This window comes from Schistocerca nitens, chromosome 5 (genome assembly GCF_023898315.1).
Source record: "Schistocerca nitens isolate TAMUIC-IGC-003100 chromosome 5, iqSchNite1.1, whole genome shotgun sequence".
NCBI classification, from domain to species: domain Eukaryota; kingdom Metazoa; phylum Arthropoda; class Insecta; order Orthoptera; family Acrididae; genus Schistocerca; species Schistocerca nitens.
In genome coordinates this window covers 348,245,374-348,270,292 of record NC_064618.1, presented here as the reverse complement: position 1 = coordinate 348,270,292, position 24,919 = coordinate 348,245,374, and the positions used below count along the sequence as shown (strand labels likewise).

At 43.9% G+C, this 24,919-nt stretch overlaps 1 protein-coding gene across 1 annotated transcript in view; it reads left to right on the top strand.

Moving 5' to 3' along the window:
- Positions 1-23,013, top strand: part of LOC126260952 (juvenile hormone acid O-methyltransferase-like) — a 92,405-nt gene extending 69,392 nt beyond the window's left edge. The window contains exon 5 of the mRNA XM_049958464.1: positions 22,616-23,013. Coding sequence (XP_049814421.1) covers positions 22,616-22,797 — 182 coding nt within the window. The 3' untranslated portion in view covers positions 22,798-23,013. The remainder of the gene's footprint in view (positions 1-22,615) is intronic.
- The last annotated feature ends 1,906 nt before the right edge of the window (positions 23,014-24,919 follow it).

Sequence of the window (24,919 nt, the reverse complement as noted above, 5' to 3'; positions counted from 1 at the left end):
ACATGAAGTGGAATTTTTGCAGTTAGAGCATAGAAAAATTGTGGCAAAAGAACATTTATTAGATCGGTAAATGTAATTGTATGCATGAATATATATAGTGAGTAATATGATGGTTGCTGTTGCCTACAATCTACTTCGTCGCATGTTAATTAAACCTAGAACTTTACTTCGGAGTCCCCTTCAAGGTCTACGAACTATGGAAGAGGAATGATCAAAGGATGGTTTAATCATAAACACATACTTTCACACGCACTGGAGAGACTAACGGGAAGAAAAAGAACTAAAAACCTTGACCACAGCACACGTGGGTAGCAAGAGGGGTTGTTTCCTTGATTTTAACATGTGGGATGAGTAAAATTTCTATTAAAGTTAATTGCTATAAAGATGAAGTATAAATAAGAATCAGAATTCAGATATTCTACAGCGTAAGATCACTTCGGCCTTGACACTGTAGACTTTCTCATTACATCACGACCACGTGGTCCTCACAAACAAAAGCGTGCAAAAAGAAAGTTATCAAGAGAGACGAATTGCGCAAAATTGTAATAAAATCACTGAAATCATACGAAATATAAATGCTCTCGCGAAAGGGGATACTAAACAAAGTGAACTGAATGACAATAAACTCAACACGGCTGCACGTGTTTAACAGTTCAACTGAACATAGCCTACACCGCCCTGGATTTTAACGCACTTAACATTCGCGAATTAACAAGTAAAATTCGTCACACACGTTAATAAACTATGAACGATGAAAGGAATCATTTACGTTGACTAGCTTTCAAAAACTTATATAAAACACATGAACTTCTCACCGAAAAGGCACTCTGGCCGTCAGTATCTCACCCGTTTCGCATCGTACGGAACACGTCCACGAGCATTAGCTCTCGAACCACAATCGCTCCCCGTACCTACGGAAGTGGCCAGAGGAACCCCTATTGTGGCACCAACCTATACAAAGGGTTCGTCAAAGGCAAACAGAAACCTCAACGCTACCTGGTAGGTGTTTCCTACAGTTGGCTGTTCTCACAGTGGCAGGCTGCTACACTCCCACGGATCTACACAATGAAATCCTTGCATACATTCAACTGGTCGGACAAGAGGTGGTAAGAACAGATACATTGAAATATGGCACTTAAATGTATCAAACATGCGTGTGGGGGCTCCGACAAGTACCAATAACCTAGTGAAATGTTAAAAAGAAGTGTGGATAGTGTACTGTGCCCACCACAATCAGCTGCTCACTCTTTTCGCTTTTCTTCTTTACATCTAGGGTAAGAGACGACTTGCAGCAACAATTGAAATGCCAGAGGCAAACAAATGAAGCTGTGTGGTATGGCAAAATCATGAAGAGGCTCATGCAGAGACCCTTTATTGGAAAGTTAGTACAGCGTTGCCACAGATGTCTGTCGGATCAACGACAATGTAGAGAAGTAGCTGGAGGGCGTAGCTAACTGCTGCAAAATAAAAAAAATAAAAAAATGAAAGTAAAACCGCTGTGGTTTTCATTTCGCGACCGACCTTTTCTTACTCTGACAAGCCCTTGTACAAACTTCCCGATATCACTGTCAGTCACGATGCTGTGGTATGTTTTTCTTGTCTACGGAGAATATGTGTACTTGGAGCCAATTCAGCCTACAAGGTTGGTGTTTCAAAACGTTCTTTTTTAAATTGCAGTGACAGTTCGTATTTAACAAGTGCAGAGCCACTGCACTAACATTGCTGCGGATGGCTCGCCTGAGTTCTCGTGATGGTTCACACTATCTTCCAAAATTTTGTACCTGCTTCCATGAAATCTAAAAATAAAATTCCTTCGGTGTATCAAAAGCAGTGGCCATAAACTTTATTAAACAGTCTCGTTTAGTTTATATTGCAATTGTGTCTTCATACTATAGAGAGCTGTCAATTAGCAATAATGTGTTTATTATATATGACTTCTCCCTTCGAATCGCGTCGCAAAAGGGAAGTTCCAAGAAACCATCTGCGGTTCTCAGACAGGAATTTCAGACGCCAAACGAACAGAGAAAGTGCGAGGCATTAATTATTTACTGACGATTTGATGCAGAACGTTCTTTAAAAGTTACAGAAACGAGTATGTCAGTTCAAATATCGTGTAATGACAGTTTTTTACCAATTTTGTCACCTGCTTTCTGTACTCTTCTACTAGCTGAAAATTTTGTCTAGCATGAAAGTTTCACCTTGCACTCTTAATCAATAAATACTACTGTTGCTCATAAGTGGAACTGGTAACTACGATGCTCATTTTGAAAACTCGTACATTATCTACGTCTACAGAAGAAAGGGCTTAAATCTGAACAGCAACGTAACAAAACAGGACTATTTAATGACTTCATTTACAGCCTTATGGAAGCTACTTCCTGGATAATGCTCATATAAAGTTTCGGAAGTTTTCCTCCCTCTTCTTCATTTGGGAATTGTTTATATACTACTTAGAAGTCAATGGTGTGGGTTTCGTGATTATTTTTCGCTGGCACAGACGCTGTCTGTTACGCTGCGCTCAGTGTCATCGGCAACGGACGTCAGACGCCATCGCCAGAGGTCGCCCGGCAACATACACTGACAGCTTGGTCATGGTGCATCCGATCTCTCCCGTCATTTTTTCGCTGGGGCAAGGTGGTTATGTTAGGTTAGTATGTTTCATGTATGAAGTAGGTTAGAGTTCAACCTCCCTGAGTGGTGTGGATACCGTAAGGTCTCTGTGCTTGGAGACGAGGGCTGCCATGAGGCGTTTGCTATTAAAAGGCTGCCGAATGCACGTAAAAGAGCTATCTCTGCCTCGAAAAGAAAGTGGTGGGTGCTGTACGCTCTGTCTTCAGTTACTGGAATTACTCGATACGTTTTAAGATTATATGAGGTGAAGGCGGAACCGCCATGCCGTAGAATTTAAAAACGCTTCAACTTTGTGATGCCACTTTCCTCCTCCCACCATCGATTAGCGTCACAAGGGCCGCTACCTATGAAGCTAAAATGCAACATTGATATTTTCATATTTAGACGTTCGTACGAAAATACGAGGTTTCAGCGAGGTGGTTATGTTGTGGTCTTCAGTCCGAAAACTGGATTGATGCAGCTCTCCATGCAACTCTCTCCTGTGCGAGTGTATCCATCTCCGAGTAACTACTGCAACCTAAATCCTTCTGATTCTGCTTACTGTATTCATCTCGTGGTCTCCCTCTGCGACTTTTACCCCACACACGCCGGCCGGGGTGGCCGAGATGTTCTAGGCGTTAGTCTGGAACCGCGCGACCGCAACGGACGCAGGTTCGAATCCTGCCTCGGGCATGGATGTGTGTGGTGTCATTAGGTTAGTTAGGTTTAAGTAGTTCTAAGTAGTTCTAAGTCCTAGGGGACTGATGACCTCAGCAGTTACGTCCATTAGTGCTCAGAGCCATTTGAACTATTTACCCCACACTCTTTCCTCCTGTAGTAAACTGCTGATCCCTTGAGGTCTCAGAATGTGTCCTACCAACTGATCCCTTCCTCTACTTAGGTTGTGCTACAAAGTTCTTTACTCCCCAATTCTGTTAAATACCGCTTCATTAGTTACATGATTTAATCTTCAGCATTCTTCTGTAGCACTACATTTCAAATGCTTCCATTATCTTCTTGTCTAAACTGTTCATCGTCCATGTTTCACTTCGTTGTGTGACTACATGAACGAACGACTTCCATGGTACTAAAGGAAGATATAGAGGGCAAAAACTGTAGAGGAAGACTTGGATAGGACTTATGTTGCAAGTGCTCTCTGAGATGAAGGGGTTGACGCAGGAAAAGAATTCGTGGGTGAGCCTCATCAAACCAATCAGAAAACTGATGAAAAAAAGCTACACTGCATGGAAATACTCTGTTAACAAATTTCTCTTCTTCATAGACACCTTTCTTGCCACTGCCTGTCTACATTTCATATCCTCTCCATTTCGGCCATCATCAGTTACTTTTCTGCCAAATAGCAAAAATCATCCACCGGATTAAAGATATCTCGAAAACACGATGTTCCGAATATTTTATTTTGCTAAAGTGGTAGGATGTGCTACTACGGTGTACAAAGGGTCTGCCAATGAGGTTATGAGCTTTTAATGGTGAACTTGAGTGGTGAAAGTAGATGATATTTCTATTATATGATGCATGGATAAAATTCGTGTGTGATTAAGCAAGTATTGTTTAATCAGTAAAAGATAAATTTGTAGCCTCACAGCAACTCACTCTATTCTAATAAAGGTGAAAATTAATTACATCCTGGTAATATATTCACATAATCAGTGTAGTATTGGAATCTTAAATACTCTTTAAAGACTTCCGCAGTGAATTTGAGAAAGAATGTAAGGTTTCCGGTGGCGATATTATTTCAAATTATGTTCAGGTTTTTAATAAGGGAAATCACTATTTTAGTGTCTTCGAGTAGACTTTCACGAAGCATCGCTCCAAAAATTCGGTGATAATAAGTTTCATATGTCGCAGTGTTTGGGGTACGGGAGTGAAAACATTAGGATTTAAATTAGTAATTATTAGATCATAAATAGTATCCTTCATATCACACACAAACTTTGAAATCGTGCTTTTCAGAGCGTGATATGGGCCTAAATGTTGCAAAGATGTAACCTCAGGATGTCAAGTATCGAAGTGAAATTTCTAACTTCACTTGAGCCAAAAGTGCATAATAATATGATTATTCGATTTTTAATATACTTCGAACCACACTTCAACAAGTACTGGAAATCAGCTTTCGTTAAGAGAATCTTTCTTCGGCTTTACATACTCTAAATGAATTGTGATGGCCTTCAGAGGCAAGACTGCAAATGCTCTGTTTTGCTAAATTTATTTGAAGTTGTGCAGACATACAATAGTAACCTTCAATGACTGTCCTTCAGCATACGTGTGAAAGAAAAGCATAAAGCTTACAACAAGATACTCTAACAGCTAAGCACTGAAAGGTGGAAACCCATACACCAGATTTTCAAACCACTTCGTGTAACAAAATCACCACCCTACTGACATAAAAACGCCAGTAAACAGTAATAATAATTTATTATTATTATTATTAAGACAAAAATTCTGATAAAGGATAATAATAATAATAATAATAATAATAATAATAAAGTTGGTTCAGGACAGAACTAAAGAAGCCGCGGACAAGCGCCGTCATGGTCGGGGACGACGCTTGAACCCTATGCCCGCCCACAATGGTAACGACACTGCTAGCCAACTGGAAAATGATTTAAATCCAAATAGAGGTGTTTTGCAGGATATGCTTCCTACAACCACCCTAGAAGGAAAACAAAGGCAGAGGATGAGATGGTCAGATGAAGTTAATCGACACCTCATGTTCTGTTATTACCAAGCAACAAACCTAGGAACCAACACAACTGGATACAGATCACAAGTATACACAACATTTATTACCAGATACCCAGAATTAAAATTTTTAACAGAACAACGACTAGCTGATCAGATCCGTGTAATAATCAAAAATAACAGGATACCCCAGTCAGAATTAGAAAACATCAAACAACAAGTACAACAAATACTGGAACAAAATAATGTGCAATCAGAAGAAGAAGAAGAAGAAGAAGAAAATACAGTAATGGACTCAAACATCCCAGAGCAAACAAACAAAGAACAACACGCATCAATTAAACAATCAGAGGAAAACGAAACTTACGACAGCCACCAGAACAAGCACAAATAGAACACGAAGTGACTCACATGTTAGATATAGAAGGAAAAATTTCAGCTGACATATATAGAATACAAAGACACAAATACAGACATTAGACCATTCTTGCATAGACTGCCAAGTAACCCAAGTAACGGCTCAGGCAGGTGTGCCGACTTCTACTCAGTATCAAAAGGGACACCAAACTTCTTCCAAAAACGGAGTCGGAGGTTATCCTTGAATCGTGCTGAATGTCGATCGGCCAATATTTCAATGAAATATTTTCTCTTATAGCGTTTCATGGTAACCCCCTTACAGTGACCGAAAACAAAAAGTACATTCCGCGATAACGTTGGATATTCATTTAAGTTAATAAAACAGAAGTCACAGCATACAAAAAAAATTCTCTACTCTGAATGGAACTAAAAAAATAAGCGACTCTTAAACAAGAAATGATAGCCATCAATAAATCCCTAAAAGAAAAGTATTCACAGTTGCAAAGACGGACAACCATCTACTGTATAATTGAATGACAATGAATATTTGTGCCGGACCGACACTCGAACCAGATTTCCCGCTTATCGCAGGTGGTCGCCCTACCATTGGCTATCAGAGAACATTTCACAGCCAGATCCAAACTTCGTCAACCGTGTGTGTACAGCCTGCACTCCTACATCGATTATGTACATTCCCGTACAGTCCGAAGCCACAATGCAGCGTAATTCTTAGCAACGCAGGCACTGCAGTAGCGTACTAAATTTCTAGTGCTGTGATAAATTTCAACACGTAACAAACTCCGGAAACTCCCGACTGACGAGCCACGAATTTTTGCTGGAGATGTCTAATATTAGGTTGTTAGATCCTGTTACTCGCGATTACGCTCAGTTAAGCGACTAGATAAAGGACGTGGTCTTCTCATTCTTAACCTATTCCTTAATCTTTGGATTTTACAATACTTCTTCTAGCATATCAAGTGCTTGACCTAATGTCATAGCTGCAATAACCAAACTGTTGAGTCCTGCGTCTTAACTGTGCGTAATCACAATTGTAAATCTTTTTACGTCTCCTTTTCAGCTATATCTGTGGAATAAAGCGTACAGTGTCTAGCGTCTCAGCGAAAACCGCAATATACCTTCACCGACGAGTCAAGCAGTATATTGCTCTCTCCCACGTATATCTCGCGAAGAGACCGTGAGGATAAAATCAGAGAGATTAGAGCCCACACAGAGGTATGCCGACAATCTTTCTTTCCAAGAACAATAAGAGGCTGGAATAAAAGGGAGAACCTATAGAGGTACTCAAGGTACCCTCCGCTTGCAGAGTATGGATGTAGATCTATTCAAGAATAGATTAAAGGAGAAATATGCTGATAGGGCCCACTTTAACACATAAAGGGATTGTTAATTAGCTAGTGAGAGTTAGTGTGGAGGTAAAAAAATTGTCGAAGGAGACAGACTCGACTGGAGCAAGCAGGTTAAAGTACACTGACTGATAAAGTGAAGCGCACACAACACGGTAAGTGATCTTTGTAAATGACATTGAGATTTCTCATACTAGGGTGAGCCAGCTTTAGCAAGACCTGACAGTCTGAAATGGGCCTCGTCTTGTCTCCTTTTGGCTAGCTTTTCGAATCGTGCAGTATCCAGATATGTGTGGCATTCGGATGTGATGGTAGCCTGTTGCGGGACTGTATGGGAATACTCGCGTCAAGGTTTTTGTCGACCACCTGCGACCACCGCAGGGTAAGATGGTCGTACTGTGCACCAGACACGTCGTAACACTTTCATACCTGCGCCCGCCATCGGAGCACAAGTAGAGGATTCCCTGCGACGTTCTGTGTCATCCCGCACCGTTGCTCTGACTAACAGCTTCTGGATGGGAGTTTCCGCCCCATGTATAGGCTATCGATTTGGAATGCTGCCACAACAGAGAAGCCTGGACTGTTGATAAGTGATGCCGAATTGGGTTAAGTGATAAGGCGTGGTTCTACACTACCATGGAAGGCTGTCATCGGCAAGTATGGCAGAAAGCTACGCAGAATTCAAATTACGCCTAGCGTAGTGACTGAAGGAACTCTGCTGACATATCACCACATATGTGGTGTGCCCTCACGTGTTACTTCTCGTGCGACAATACTGCGGTGTAATTTTTCAACCGGACGATGCTTCTCTACACATGACAAATCTCTGTGGTCTGCATAGTGTTGACGTAACACTGTAGCTGGCAAAATACCCAGATCTCTAGACAACAGAACATTTACAATTTACATAAACGATCTGGTTGATGGTATTGACAGCGGCATTAGACTGTTTGCCGATGATGCTGTAGTCAACAGGAAAGTAGTATCACACGTAAGTTGTGAACAAATAAATGAGGTTACCAAATATACAGCAACCAGTCGCAAAATCATGTTTTATTTATTCACTTTTGTAAATAGATTTCAACTGATTAACAGCCATCATAGGTGCTTTCAACTGACTGGTTACTGCATTTTTGGTAATTTCATGGTTTACGGTCCCTGCATTACTTGGGAACTACATGGAGCCGACCATTCATAAATCAATGAAGATTTGTAGAAAATAAATGCGTGGTGTAATGACTGGCAGTTATCGCTCAATATTAATAAGTGTAATTTACTGCGTATAACAAGGCGAAAATCCCTATGAATTTGTTGTTGTTGTGGTCTTCAGTCCTGAGACTGGTTTGATGCAGCTCTCCATGCTACTCTATCCTGTGCAAGCTTCTTCATCTCCCAGTACCTACTGCAACCTACATCCTTCTGAATCTGCTTAGTGTATGCATCTCTTGGTCTCCCCCTACGATTTTTACCCTCCACGCTGCCCTCCAATACTAAATTGGTGATCCCTTGATGCCTCAGAACATGTCCTACCAACCGATCCCTTCTTCTGGTCAAGTTGTGCCACAAACTCCTCTTCTCCCCAATCCTGTTCAGTACCTCCTCATTAGTTATGTGATCTACCCATCTAATCTTCAGCATTCTTCTGTAGCACCACATTTCGAAAGCTTCTATTCTCTTCTTGTCCAAACTATTTATCGTCCATGTTTCACTTCCATACATGGCCACACTCCATACAAACACTTTCAGAAAAGACTTCCTGACACTTAAATCTATACTCGATGTTAACAAATTTCTCTTCTTCAGAAACGCTTTCCTTGCCATTGCCAGTCTACATTTTATATCCTCTCTACTTCGACCATCATCAGTTATTTTGCTCCCCAAATAGCAAAACTCCTTTACTACTTTAAGTGTCTCATTTCCTAATCTAATACCCTCAACATCACCCGACTTAACTCGACTACATTCCATTATCCTCGTTTTGCTTTTGTTGATGTTCATCTTATATCCTCCCTTCAAGACACCATCCATTCCATTCAACTGCTCTTCCAAGTCCTTTGCTGTCTCTGACAGAATTACAATGTCATCGGCGAACCTCAAAGTTTTTATTTCTTCTCCATGGATTTTAATACCTACTCCGAATTTTTCTTTTGTTTCCTTTACTGCTTGCTCAATATACAGATTGAATAACATCGGGGAGAGGCTACAACCCTGTCTTACTCCCTTCCCAACCACTGCTTCCCTTTCATGTCCCTCGACTCTTATAACTGCCATCTGGTTTCTGTACAAATTGTAAATAGCCTTTCGCTCCCTGTATTTTACCCCTGCCACCTTTAGAATTTGAAAGAGAGTATTCCAGTCAACATTGTCAAAAGCTTTCTCTAAGTCTACAAATGCTAGAAACGTAGGTTTGCCTTTCCTTAATCTTTCTTCTAAGATAAGTCGTAAGGTTAGTATTGCCTCACGTGTCCCAGTATTTTTACGGAATCCAAACTGATCTTCCCCGAGGTCGGCTTCTACTAGTTTTTCCATTCGTCTGTAAATAATTCGCGTTAGTATTTTGCAGCTGTGGCTTATTAAACTGATTGTTCGGTAATTCTCACATCTGTCAACACCTGCTTTCTTTGGGATTGGAATTATTATATTCTTCTTGAAGTCTGAGGGTATTTCGCCTGTTTCATACATCTTGCTCACCAGATGGTAGAGTTTTGTCAGGACTGGCTCTCCCAAGGCCGTCAGTAGTTCCAATGGAATGTTGTCTACTCCGGGGGCCTTGTTTCGACTCAGGTCTTTCAGTGCTCTGTCAAACTCTTCACGCAGTATCGTATCTCCCATTTCATCTTCATCTACATCTACATCTATGAATTTAAGAGTACAAAATAAATGCCTAGTCTTCGGAAGCGGTAACATCAGTCAAATATCTGGATGTGACTGTTCGAAATGATCTCAAAGAGAATTATCAAATTACACAAGTTTAAAACAGTTGGGTCTGATTCAAGAGATTGAGAAGGTCCAAAGATGAGCGGCAAGATTCGTGACTGGTACATTTAGCCATCGCGAGAGCGTTACAAATGTCATAGAAAGTTTGATGTGGGACACACTTGCAGATACACGACGCGCTAAACGGAAGGGGCTGCTCACTAAATTCCAAAATCCGATCTTCACAAAGGATGTAGAGCATATATTATAGCCACCAACTTTCAAATCGCGCAATGATAACCATTCAAACATTAGGGAAATTAGAGCTCGTACTGAGGTGTTCAGACAGTCGTTTTTCCATCTCCCGGTCCGCGAGTGGAACAGCGGGGCGAAACATGACTTTGGCGCGAATTATGGCCTCCGCCACCCACTGCTTGGTGGATAGCGGATTATATATGTAGATGTAGATGCTTGGGACCAGTTCAGAAGTAAACACAATCCCAGTGCCACTATCCAGGATATCAAAGAACAGTTAAAACAGTGCTGCTGTTCCTGAATAAAGATGGCATGGCAGTGTCCCACTCAGGTGTCCAGAGCAAAGCAGGTTGGTGGTCAGCCTGGTGAGATAGTGGTTGGGCGCTAATGACCACGCTGTTTAGCGCCCGAAAACCTCAAAACAAACACACACTCACACACACACACACACACACACACACACACACACACACACACACACACACACACACACACACACACACACGTCTGATGGCTTCGTGAATTCCTCTAGCAGTGTCGGATCCCAGCAGTACAGCGTTGGGAGGACATCAGTTCATACCTTGGTCTATGAGGTGGCACGAGAATCGTCTGGCGGTCTTGTGGAGTCAGTGGCAGAGTGAGGAATCCGTGATCACTCAATCTTATTTCCCTACAAACAATCCTGTTGGAAGTACATCCGCAACTCCCTGTTCTGCGCTTTTAGGTAACACACCGCGCCTGGTAGACGTCCACGGCGGTGCTCTGGGGCCACAGCACAGTTACGACACCTGAAGATGGGCTTATAAGAGCCCGAAACCGGTCGTGTAATAATAAAAGAAATTTACAACTGAAGCCGTATTTTCAATCTCTTACTGCCCTAGCTGCTTTGCTGGGGCAAGGTTAAAGATATGGCTCATGCGAAAGATCAGCACTGCCGCATTTTTCATTGCCAGCGATACTTCCTGGAAGCTGGTCGTTCTCTGGATAACAGTCCCTATTGACGTTTCTGGCCCTCAGCGGCTAAGTATTCGTTCGCCGAGCATCCGCTTCGCGACCCCGGGATTGTTGAGATGGGGAATGGTAAGCGCCACGAGCCACTGTCACTGTAATCTTTGGATATGTGTCATTGGAATTTTGTGTGTGACATGGAATTGAGATTTTTCGCTTGACTGCCTGGATTGTGAGGATGGTAAATACAAAAAAGCCCTCAATCTCTAGGTATGCAGCGAACCAATAAGATGCATCGCTGTTGCGGTGGAACAGTCATTGGTGGGGAACCTGGCGCATCTCAGTTGTACACAGCTTACTCTGGTACACAGGGCTCAGTCTTATTTCCCTAACTGCATGTGAGACTCTCAAAGTTTTCGCCTGCTCCTCCCAGCGGAAAGGGTGGGTCGCTGGTAGGCAAGTGCCCGATAAAATAATAGGACTCACGTAGCTAGTCTTCAACACTCGGAGGTTTCACAGAATTTGCCCATGAATAGTAATAAAACACAACCTGCTGGTAAGAATGTGTATTTCATTGTTAAACAGAATGAGGGCAGTTTTGAGGTTTCACTTTTTATATTCAAAAACGTTTGGAGTTCTTCACAGGTACGCTGAAATCAGTCAAGAAATTGTGTAACGGCACACTGTTTGTTGAAACTGCTAGTTCTTAATAAGCGATAATCTCTGCAAAGCCAAATGCCTTGAAGAAGGTGCCATAGAACCGGAACCCCACAACACATTGAACTGCAGCAACAGTGTTGTCGTGTATGGATCTGGTAGACCTCTCCAAGGACGAACGGAGAGGGTTCAAGGAGGGATCGTTGATGTGCAAAGTATATTGAAAAGGGCCGATAGGGATCTAATAAAATCTGACTACTTCATCGTCTTCAATAGCATGAAACTCCCAGAGCATTTCAAGGCATGTTTCCTTCGCCTAAGTGTGTAGCTGTATGTCCCCACCCCAATGTGTCGTTTTAAGTGGCAGCGCTTTGAGCACCTTATGAAGTAAGGGTGAAGTCAATTGTGGCAAATTTGGTACGGCCGCCCATGAAGGAGTTCATTGCTCCTCGTCTCCAAAGTGTGTAAACTGCTCTGCGGATCATCCTGTCTGGAGATACAGGAGATCAAAAGATTGAAGCACATCTCATATGGTCAAGAAGATTTAAAAGGCTTGCAGCCTCCCACATTCACTACATCTTTTGGTCCGGCCATTAAGAAGCTTATTGATTGGCGACTCCATGTTGTCTTGTGCACTACGACCAGATAACAGGTATACTTGAAAAAAGAGACAGCATTGGTCGTATATTTTTTACTATTGCAAAATCGATTTTCTTTCACTGAGTGACCATCTTCAGTGCTATATTGTATAACTTAAATTGGGATGCACTGTTGTCACTAAGCTTAGTGACAACAGTGCATCCCAATTTAAGTTATACAATATAGCACTGAATATGGTCACTCAGTGACAGAAAATCGATTTTGCAATAGTAAAATAATAAACGACCAATGCTGTCTCTTTTTTCATTAAGAAGCTTATTTCGACAGCCATAGCTTCTTTGTAAAAGGGGATGTCTAGTGTCAGCACCAGTACCTGCGTTTGTCGGTGTACTGCAATTGTCTCAGGGCCCACAGCCTGCTGCCCCCCACCCTTCAAGATCATCAAAGAAAGCGACAGTTGCCACTGTTGCAGTGTTCCCAGTACCTCCAAAGGCAGAGTCTTGTAAGAAATCCAGAACTGACTGCTGCTGCTGCTGCTGCTGCTGCTGCTGCTGCGAGACAGAACATTATCGTGCAACTCCATTAATGGGGTTTTCGTAGCCACCTCCACATGTTCATGCAATCCTCCCTGTCTAAGTACTTTATGTTTAGAGTTGGTGACGTGGTGTCGGATTGTTTTGAGCACGAGAATGGTGTTCCCGAGGGCAGTGTTTTAAGTGTTACCCTCTCTGCCATTGCCATAAACAGTATCACGTCAACGTTAAGGAGTCCTGTACAGTGCTCCCTACTGGTGGATGATTTTGCTGTTTTTCTGTTCCTCCTCGAGTGTTGTAACAGCGACCTGTCAGTTTCATGTTACAGTGCGGAGGACAGAGGACTGGGCTGCAACGACGGGTTTTCGGTTTTCTGCAGATAAGTGTGTGTGCTTACATTTTAATCGTTCTCATCATATTTTTAATTTTCCTGACGTGCATATGAGGCCACCGTTCTAAATTTTAGTGTGTCATTGAGGTTTCTGCGCGTAATTTGACTCCAAACTATCGTGGTTACTACACCTGAGAGATCTGAAACCAGGAGGCACTGAATATCGTGAAGTGCCTTAGCTAAAGGTCTTGCACCTTATCACTGTCAGAACAAATAAGCTATTTTGTAAAATGAACGAGTCCTTGCTAACATTGCTGTAGTCACGTTCTCAGACATTACTATCAAAAATCCATTGTTCTGTGACTCCTTTTGCTATAAAAATCCCAATTTATTGAGACCTCTGAGCCCGAGCGACTTGACCAGCGTATCACACAAAATGAACTCTCTGACATAAGCTGACATCCTCGGCGAAAGTCACTTTTCAGCTGCCCTCTGCACCAATGATACAAGTTCGATACGTGATAGATTTCTCAGTTATGTCATCTTCTTAGCTTGGACAGGTATCTTAGTGGATTTTGTGCTACCATGAACAGTGTATCTCGAGGACCCTGTAACGGTTTGACGACATCACGGCCATTAACTGATATTGCACCTGTGGTGTCTCAATAACATTGCTGCTTCGTCAGTGTTACATGATTCAAAGCCAGGAAACTGTAACTGCACGATACTGTTGCGACACTTGGTTATTGTTCTTCCTAGTCAGCATTGCCACTGCTTAAATCTAGGTCATTAGAACTAAGTGTTCATCACATATTGCCCCAGTGGTCACCATACTACAACATTATAGGTTCTTTGTCTCTTACCGATTGTGATATTTCTTAGGCAGAACGTTATCCACAGCATTCACTCAACTTTATATACATCTATCACATGCACTTGTAAACAGAGATGTTGGAGTGCAGTAGTCTGTACATCTACCCATGCTTGTATTTGCCTATTGTTTACGATGACCTAAATTCTCTTGCTTTAGCCATGAGTTTTCGTTTACTGCCTGGCGTTAATGTCTTCAGTGTCGGTGTACCCACTATGCTATATCGTTAGATTCGGCGCACGGTGCTGCGTTCCCAGGTAGATTCCATTTGGTACACACAAACGATGTCGCAGGTTTCTCCCTCTGAACACCCCCCCACCCTCCCCTACCATCAGGCACCATAACTAAGTCTATCCCTGACATAACTGGAACAAAACGTCAGGAAGAGGATAAAGGCAAGAATACAAGGACACTTAGTCATATAAGCCACGCTCTTACTGCTACGTGCATTTGTTGCTGTCACGCACTTAGAACCACCATTGAAGCCCTCCATTGCTCAACCGCTTCAACCTCCAACAGAGTTCCTGACACCAAGTGTAAAAGCTGTTCGAGAGAGTGGAGTAGGTGAGTTTTTGTGTAATGAAAGTGAAAGTGTAGGCGATGAAGGCAGCCAAATGTTTTCGAAGGTCCTTTACTGTTAATCATAAAGAGATATAGTGCAGCATGCCTGCATTAACACGTTCCCACTGGTGCTGAAAATTGTTTTGCCTGTTTTGTGGCGGCGCTCACTCTCATGCTATCTTTCATCTGGAGGCGCTGCTTTTCCCGTTTCTCACCGCGAAGAGGCGGTCGCCTTCAAATGCTTTAGTCTACTATTTTGGTATATTTACCTTTCATTTTGAAAGTGGTGTAAGTCCTTGTTTTGAAAAAGGGGCGCACAATTGCATTCACAGCGGTCCGTTGCGCCTGAGTGACAGGCAATGCGACATACGTTAGTGTATTGTTAAGATATTTGGTGGAGTAGAGTATTATCCTCCGGTGGTACACGCCGCCCAGTGGGAGGATCAGCATCCACTGTTAGCCACCAATTGTACACACCAGCGTGAACTTGTTAAGCAGACAACGGCAACGGAAGTTGAACTCTGCAGCCAGGCAGCCAGGGTGGATGCTCCACTGTAAGCGCTTAAAAAGGCATCCCCGTAGCGAACGGCCTTGCTTACCATTGAATTTCAAACGGCTTGCTGTTGTTACATCAAGATGGCGCGGTAACGTCCCAGTTTGGGTGGCCAGAGTGAAGTCACAGTCGGCAGTGACGAAGCCTGGACCAATGCGTGGGACCCGAGGAGTGCAATAGCTGGGAGGGCCTGGGGTATACAGGATGAGACATCTAAATCTTGCACTGCAAATATTGCCCAAATGGGAAGTGCTACTAATGGGCTGTTTTCACAGAATGGATTGGTAATCATGGGCTCATATTGCTAACCAATCAAAAGATTGTGGTAATAGTTATGAAGTGTTTTTTGTGCATACATACATTTTCAAAATCGAAGCAGCATATTGACATAAAAACTAAAAGCAGCGTAAATTAGAACGTCTGTGGTGCTTGTTGCAGGACGCTAATGCAAATCGTTTACGATGTATCGTGTTTTGAACAGTTTCTGCACAGACACTGCTTTGTGACGTTCAGACAACTTACTGTGCTTGTAGGTTCCTTGAATGCATTAAGACTTGCTAATGAGTGTGACAGTCTAAGCAGTAGCTTATAAATAGACGATGCGATTTACCAGTGTAGAACATATCACCATGTTCATTGTGTATGGAAAGTGTAGGAAAAATATAGTTCGTCCTTGTACGGAGTATGTGTAAAGATATCCCAACAGACGCGAACCATCTCGGCAATTATTTAGTTACCTCTTCAACCAAATACGTGAAAGTGATAGTGCAACACCTAGACAACCAAGCAGAAGGAAACAAGTGATGACAGAAGAGGTGAAAATCTACATCCTTGCAGCTGTTGCAGTTGATACGCAAGTTAGCTCCCGAGCAATCGCACAAGTCAGGCAAGTGTCATATACATTCTCCATCGACATCGATTCCACCTCTGCCACTTCTCTCTCTATCAAGAGCTGCATGGAGACGATTATGAGAATCGTATTAATTTCTGCACATGTGCATTAAGAAAGAATATTCCAGAACAATCATGTATCTCGTTCAGTGATGAAGCCATGGCCAGGCGAACCGCCGAAACATGCACTATTGGTCTGCTGAGAATCTCCGTTGGCTTCGTCGGGTGGATTTCTCTGCCTCGTGATGACTGGGTGTTGTGTGCTGTCCTTAAGTTAGTTAGGCTGAAGTAGATCTAGGGGACTGATGACCATAGATGTTAAGTCCCATAGTGCTCAGAGCCTTTTCGTCTGGTGGAACATCGGAGTCCGTTGAGTGTAAACATGTGGTGTGGAATAGTGAACCATCAGTTCATAGGCCCTTTGTTCGCAGAACGCGCACAAGTATTGCAGCCTCCTAACAATCTACCACAGACCCTAAAAGACGTTCCCCCTCTAGTCTAGGAGGGAGCTGTGGTACCAAAACGATGGCTGTCCAGCCCTTCGTGCACAAAATACTACAGCATATCTTCACGAATTGTTACATAATCGATGGATTCGAGCAGGGGACCTGTAGCTTCACCGGCCTCTAGCTTTGTGTGGAAAAAACTGTAAGACGCTGTGGGTCCAGGGGCTAGAACAGGGCCGAGATATTCCTACCTGTTGTATGTGGCGACTAAAAGGTGTTTCACACTTTTCGGCCCTATAAGTTCAGGTCCTATTTTGTGGTTTGACCTGCCACTTCCCAAATTCTACAGAAGTGTGGGCCATATGGGGAAGGACGCCTTATGTGGAGTGTGTGTGTTATCCATAGTGCCCTTAGATCCGATCTCCTGAAGCTCTTGTCATGGCTTCGCATCTCCACCTGCAATTCAACTATTTGGGCGAGCACACATTCCAGGGTTTGCCATCTTCCTCCATTGTCCCCTGTTCTCTTCACCCCCATGACAGTATTGGATTTCTCTGCACCCAATATCCAGAACAATACCAGTCCCTTGTGGTGGGGACTTCATGTACCCATGTACCCATTTGGTGGTATCCCCTTGACAACACAGGGATTGCACTGCTGATTCCTGAGCTGTAAACTCCCCACATATGCCAAGGAGTAGATGACTGTCTTCCTGGGGCATCAGGACTCCTGGCAACGGCCATCATACCAGGTAGCCTCTGCTGTGACTGGGTGGTGCCTGTGGGGAGAGCCCCTGATTGGAGTGGTTTGCATCAGGGCTGATGACCCACAATGAAGCGGACTGTCATCTCTTGGTGGTGACGGTACTGCGCCAGAAGTCTTTAAGAAGGGCAAGATCAAGTAAAATGCTGACAGATATGACCCTAAATCGTTTCCCTCCCTCGCTACACCATGGGAGGAACGTAGGGCTACAGAAAGAAGAGTGTGATATTCGCTTCAGTATTTAGTCTGTGGCAAAATGGGGGGGACTCCTTTCTACCTATGAAGCCTCAGTTTTTTGTTGAACACCTTGAGGATAAGTTTGGGGAAGTGACAGCGCTGTCCAAGATGAGAAGCAGTGTACTCTTGATTCAGACAGCATCCCAGCCCAATCCTAAGCGTTACTCGCTTGTGACCAGCTGAGTGATTTTCCGTTTCCGTCACTCTGCACAAGTGTCACAACATGGTCCTGGGGATTATTTTCCATGGCGACCTCTCCTTGCATTCTGACGACGAGTTCTGCGCCATTCTAGAACGTCAGGGTGTTCATTTCATCTTGCACGTTTACAGGGGACCCAAAGACAACATGGTTGCTACTGGTGCCTTCATCTTGGACCTTTAGCTGATTCATTGCCTGGAAAGGTCAAGGTGTTTGTTTACTGCTGTGACGTTAGACCATACGTCCCTCCCCCTATGCTGTGCTTTAAGGGATGGAAATTCGGGCTCATGTCTTCCTGCTGCACTTCCAGCGCCACATGAGACTGCAGACATCCACTGCATCCAGATACTCCATGTAAGCCTCCTCCCATTTGTATCAACTGTGGAGAGCAGCACTAGCCCTGCTCGCCAGACTGCACATTACTCCAAAAGGAGCGGAAAATGGAGTAAAAGACCATGGACCATATGACTTATCAATAGGCAAAACGTAAATTTGACTGGTTACACCCTGTTTGGTTGATGTCCACGTACGCTGCAGCTACATCACCATTGCCATCACAAGTACCAGTCGTACAACACTATGTGCCACCAACTGTGGGTCTTCCAGCGCTACAGAATACATCTGCCCCCTTGCTGGTAGGGGGAAAATCTTCCTTTGCTCCCAGTGTACCTACTTTAGGAGCAAGGCCCCCCAAACGCAGGGGACATAGGTCCCCTCCCCCAGCTGGAGAAACAACAGCCTCCTCTGGCTCCCGTGATGTGGAAGGGGTCCCTTGTGACATCCTCCCCCAAGGTGTTCACTAATGTGACAGTGAACATTCGCCAGTGGCTAAAGAAGCCCAAAGTTGCTGGACGAAGAGCTTAATGGCCTTCCTCTGTGTCTGAAGCTACTTCAGAGAAGTCCCCCAGTAAGACCCTAAAGAGCAGAAAGAGGGCAAGCAAAAAAGTCTGTTAAGAAAAAGGACCCTCTGTTGGTCTGAACACCACCACTCCCTATCAAATCTGCACCTGTGGATGAGGTGGAGATCTCAGTGTCCCCTGAGGACCTGGATCTCACTGATGCCTCATCCACAATAGGAATGATACAAATACTCAGTCCGTGCAGCAGGCGACCCTGAAGTGTAACCCACCTCCTTGCACCTACAGGGGATGTTGCAAGAACCGTAGCGAATATAATAGTGTGTCAGGTGGAGTTTGCATTTGTCCTGAACTCGGTATTTAGTGAATCTGTGCCCCCCTTCAAACTTCCTTCAAGCTGCGGCTGTAAGGATAAGGACGACATAGGAAATAACTGTCTGCAACGTATATCCATGTCCAGATGGTGCGGTACCCCTGAACGTATTAGCTGCAATGATTAATCAACTCCTAGGCCTTTCATACTTTTGGGAGATTTTAACGCCCATAACCCCTTGTGGGGTAGTGCCATGCTTACTGGCCATGGCAGCGACGTCGAAAATTTACTGTCCCGACTCGACCTCTGCCTCTTAAATACTTGGGCTGCCACACATTTCTGTGTGGCCCATGGTAGTTACTCGGCCATTAATTTATCAATTTGCAGCCCAGGACTTCTCCCATCTATCCACTGGAGAGCACATGACGACCTGTGTGGTAGTGACCACTTCCCCATCCTCCTGTCACTCCCCCAACGTTATACCCACGGATGCCTACCCAGATGGGCTTTAAACATGGTAGACAGGGTAGCCTTCACCTCTACCGTCACCGTTGAGTCTCCCCTACGTGGTGCCATCGATGTTGATTGAACATGTCACACCAACGATAGTTTCTGCGGCGGAAAACGCGATCCCTCGCTGTCTATGGTGCCCCCGGCGAAAGACAGTCCCTTGGTGGTCGCCGGAAGTCGCTGTGTCAATTTAAGAGCTTCATCGAGCTCTACGGTGACATAAGCGGCACCCTTCCCTAGAGCACCTAATAGCCTTTAAGCGGCTCCGTGCTCGCGTTCGCCAGCATATAAAAAGATGGAAACAGGCGCGTTGGAAGAAGTACGTCTCGACCAGTGTGTGCCATGCGTCACCTTCCCAAGTCTAGACGAAGATCAGACATGTTTGTGGGTATCAGACCCCGACATGTGTTACTGGCATTAGCACCAATGGCGTGTTATCAACCGACGCAAACGCAATTGCCGAGCTCTTTGCTGAGCACTACGCTCGAGCCTCCGCTTCAGAGAATTATCCCCCAGCATTTCGCACACTCAAACAGCTAAAGGAAAGAAAGCACTCTCGTTCAGTGAACGTCACAATGAACCCTATAATGGTCCATTTACAGACGGGGAGCTCCTCAGCGTCCTTGCACATTGCCCCGACACAGCTACTGGGGCAGATTGGATCCACAATCAAAACATCTCTAGTCTGACAACAAGCGATATCTCCTCGTCATCTTCTACTGGATTTGGTGCGATGACGTCTTTCCATCGCAATGGCGGGAGAGGACAATCATTCTGGTGCTAAGACTCGGTAAAAACCCACTTGATGTGGATAGCTATCGGGTCATCAGCTTCACCAACGTTGTCTGTAAGCTGCTGGAACGTATGGCGTGTTGGCGGTTGGGCTGGGTCCTGGAGTCATGTGGCCTACTGGCTCCATGCTAGGGCAGTTCCTCAGCAGGGTCGCTCTATCACTGATGATCTTGTCTCCCTCGAGTCTGATATCCGAACAGTGTTTTCCAGACGCCAACACCTGGCTGCCGTCTTTTTTGATTTAAGTAAAGCATACGACACGACCTGCTAACATCGTATACTTGCCATATTGTATGAGTGGAGTGTCCGGGGACCCGCTCCCGGGTTTTTATCCGAAACTTCCTGTCGCTCCATACTTTCCGTGTCCAAGTTGGTGCCTCCCATAGTTTCATCGATATCCAGGAAGCTCTTTGTTGAGGGTCACTATTTTTAGTGGCCATTAACAGTGTAGTAGCAGCTGTTGGGCCCTCCGTCTCAGCTTCTGTTTGCAAACGACGTCTGCATTTCGTACTGCTGCTCCAGTACTGGTGTTGCTGAGGGTCGCCTACAGGGAGCCATGCACAAGGCGCAGTCATGGGCTCTAGCCCATGGCTTCCTGTTTTCCGCCATGAAAACGTATGTCGTGCATTTCTGTCGGCGTCGTACCGTTCATCCGGAACCAGCACTTTACCTTAACGAGGATCCACTCACTGTAGTGGAGACATCGATTCTTAGGTCTGATTTTCGACGCTCATTTGACTTGACTTCCTGATCTTCGTCAGCTTAAACGGAAGTGTTGGCAGCACCTCAATGCCCTCCGCTGCCTGAGCAACACCAACTGGGTTCCAGCTCGCTCCACGCTGCTGCAGCTCTGCAGAGCCCGTTCCATCCTGTATTGACTATGGGAGTGTGATTTATGGCTCGGCCGCGACCTCAGCATAGTATGTACTCGACCATGTGGATCACTGTGGGGTTCGAATAGCGACAGGAGCTTTGAGAACTAGTCTGGTGACAAGTGTACTGATGGAGGCTGGAGCCCTTGCATTGAAGATCAGACGTGCACACCTACTCGCCACTTACGTTGCACATATTCATAGCTCTCCTGAACATAATCATGACCGTCTTCTTTTCCCAACCACGGCGGTTCACCTCCTGCATAGGCGGTCCGGGTAAGGGCTAAAGATGGCGGCTCGCGTGCTACCGCTTCTGTCTGGAGTCCTTGCCTGTACCACCTCTCCTAGAGGTCCATTCACGTACCTCCGTGGTAAGCTGTAGGCTGAAGCTTCGCCTGGACCTTCGCGTGGCTCTAAGGACTCCGTTAACCCGGCGGCTTGTAATTTTTCCTCCTATCTATGTAGTTATGTAGTTCTCAATTCGTTCGAGCAATCAATCATTCATAATAGGAGACACAATCATACCTCAGTCACTCAAAATGATTCAGAATTTTTACTTGTTAGAACGAAATCAGGCTCGTGCTTTGCGGCAGTCTGCTAATCTGTACAAATAAAATGCCTCGTATTTTTGGGAGCGTTGTATAATCAGTCGGGAAAGCTAAGATCAAGCGGATATTTGGCTTTGATGAAGTTTAACCTTCCGAAGAAGTAATGGAGCTCTTGGATTATTGAATGCAGGTTCGTATCCAGTCGTTCGGAAGTTCCCTTCTGATTAACAACTACGCAGTATATCGATGAATACCATTAATTCTCATATGTCAAATACACACCTTTTGTATGAAGGAGCAATATATATATTTCCCTTTTAATCGTACAATTTCGTATCGTATACTACATTTGTCCATCCTCTTTGGAACACTGCTGCACGGTTTGGGATCCTTACAGGAAAAGGTTAAGGAAGTACGTGAAGGAAGTAGAAAGAGCAGGACGTTTTGTATTTTCGCGAAATAGGGAAGAGAGTGCCACCGACATAACATAGGATTTGGGTGGACAACATTGAAACAAAAGCGTTTTTCATTGCGGAGCAATCTTCTCACGAAATCTGAATCACCAATATTCTCCTCCGAATTCGAAAATATTTCGTTGACGCCGACCTCCAATATGGAGAAACTGTAATCACAATAAAGCAAGGGAAATAAGAATTCACACGGAAAGATACAGGTGTTCGTTTTTTTTTTCCACGCGCTGTTAAGAGAGTGGAATAATAGAATCATTGCGAAAGTGGTTCGGTGAACCCTCTGCCAGGCACATAATGTGATTTGCAGAAAGACCATTTAGATGCAGATGTAAACGTTACTTCTCTACATGACAATTTCTATATTTTCCACACTTGCAAGTATATTCAGGGTGAACAATTACAGATTATTCACGCTGTACTTTGTCCTATCTGTAGATCGCATTGCTTTGTGTGTTGCAGATACGATAACTGCGATAAACCCGTTCGTCGGCAGGATTCCGCAGCAGCAGCGGGAGGCCTTCATACAGGACTGCGTGGCAGAGGCCTACAGTAACGGCACGATACGAGCTGACACTCTGCCGGGCGGCACCGTCTACTCCTTCCCGTACAGCGCCATGTTCGCCCACGCAGTCAAGTCCTGAGCTTGGTGGCTTCTGCAGTCGTGATCTCCGATGATTCGCAAAGCTCGCATTTTACTCTATTTTCCTCGTATCGTCTATGTGCGCAACGTTCTCGTTAAATCCATGCCACTTCGCGACCACTGTTCTTCATATGTGTTTGTAGAATACCATCTCAACTCATTGTTGACAAGAATACTTCAACACTTGCCTAGCGTTATTCAAAAGCCAGTCTCTCACAAAAACTAGTATACATGAGAGAATAGCAGAATTATACTATGATTGAAAATATGAGTTGTGGATTGGCCCAAAATTCTATTCCTCCGGCATATACTCCAGAAACAACTTTCTTGACAAACGCTCAGAATTTTTCTTCACTGCCATGAAGCAATCGTCAATGGTGGTTTAACGTTGCCTTGTCGGATCTTAGGACGCGCTCTACTGTTTTTAGTGTATCTCGTCGTCGTCGTCGTCATCGTGTGTGTGTGTGTGTGTGTGTGTGTGTGTGTGTGTGTGTGTATGTGTGTGTGTATGTGTATGTGTATGTGTATGTGTATGTGTATGTGTATGTGTATGTGTATGTGTATGTGTATGTGTATGTGTATGTGTATGTGTGTGTGTGTGTGTGTAAGAAGAAATACTCTAGTCATAAAGTTAATAGAGAATAATAATATTGTTCCCGTTTTTATTATTTGTTTCATATAAATGCCGAATGTAGGAAGGTAGTGCTCCTCAGTAACAGACAAGAAATAAGCTGTGGAAACTTAAACATTATTTACGTAAGGATAGGTGTTGTGAAAGGAACTTGGTTAAAAAGCCTGTAACGAAAATTGGTAACTTTTAATAATTGGTAACTTTTTAATTATAGGCAGTATTTAAAAATGATTTTTGTTTCACTAGAAACAGTAAAGGATGGTGCAAGCTGGCAATCCATTATTTCGTGTGTACTATTTATACTGACTTTTAACTTATAGCTACTGAAAATGTCTCAGAACTTGGTCTTTCAAACTGTTTTACCCTAATATTTTAATAGCCTGTTAATTGCATGTATGTATTGTATTAATTGCTAACTGAATACAATAAATTTCTCTTCAGATGAATTCTGAAATAATTTTCTCTTTCTGACCTAATTCTGACACTCAAGTAAGCGAAAGAGGAACTTTGTCTTAGAAATGAAGCAATCATATTGTTGCCGCGCGGGATTAGCCGAGTGGTCTAGGGCGTTGCAGTCATGGACTGTGCGGCTGGTCCCGGCGGAGGTTCGAGTTCTCCCTCGTGTGTGTGTGTGTGTGTGTGTGTGTGTGTGTGTGTGTGTGTGTGTGTGTGTGTGTTTGTCCTTAGGATAATTTACGTTAAGTAGTGTGTAAGCTTAGGGTTGATGACCGTAGCTGTTAAGTCCCATAAGATTTCACACACATTTGAATCATATTGTCCATATTTAAGTAATGTATGTTTGAAATTAACGTTTAAAACTAAAAAAAATAGTCACACCAGCCACACCAACGCCTCGCATCGGCCACATCCCTCTCTGTTAATTTATACTTGGTTCGGAACACGAAGTAACAGCTTGTTGTTTACGAGAACTGCCACAGCAACAGAGGACGGACTTGGGGACGCGTTGTTTTCTGTTCATTTCTCCTTTTTCCTTGATTCCTCAGCTGATGATTAACCGCATTCACTTGCCGTCAACTGCTACTGGTAACATGAATGTTATTTTCTTTCCTTGGTCTGCTTTCTTACTCTGTACGAATTTTTTATTTTAATTTGTAAGAACCACTGCAGCCTCATATAGTGGTACCATTTTTATATCAAGTATGAAGTGAAACTTTCCACTCCACGATTTAAATGTGTGTGAATTCCTAAGGGGCCAAACTGCTGAGGTCATCGGTCCCTAGACATACACACTACTTTAACTAACTTATGCTAAGAAACACACACACACACACACACACACACACACACACACACACACACACACACACACACAAGGAGGACTCTAACCACCGGCGGGAGGGGCCGCGCTGTGCAATTTAAATTTCAAAGAAATATGTCTGTGTTCTGAAAAAAGATCCGATATGGCAGGTTTGAGAGCCTCTGTTATGAGAACTAAATTTTTATTCGACGTAAGGAATGCAACGAAATTTAT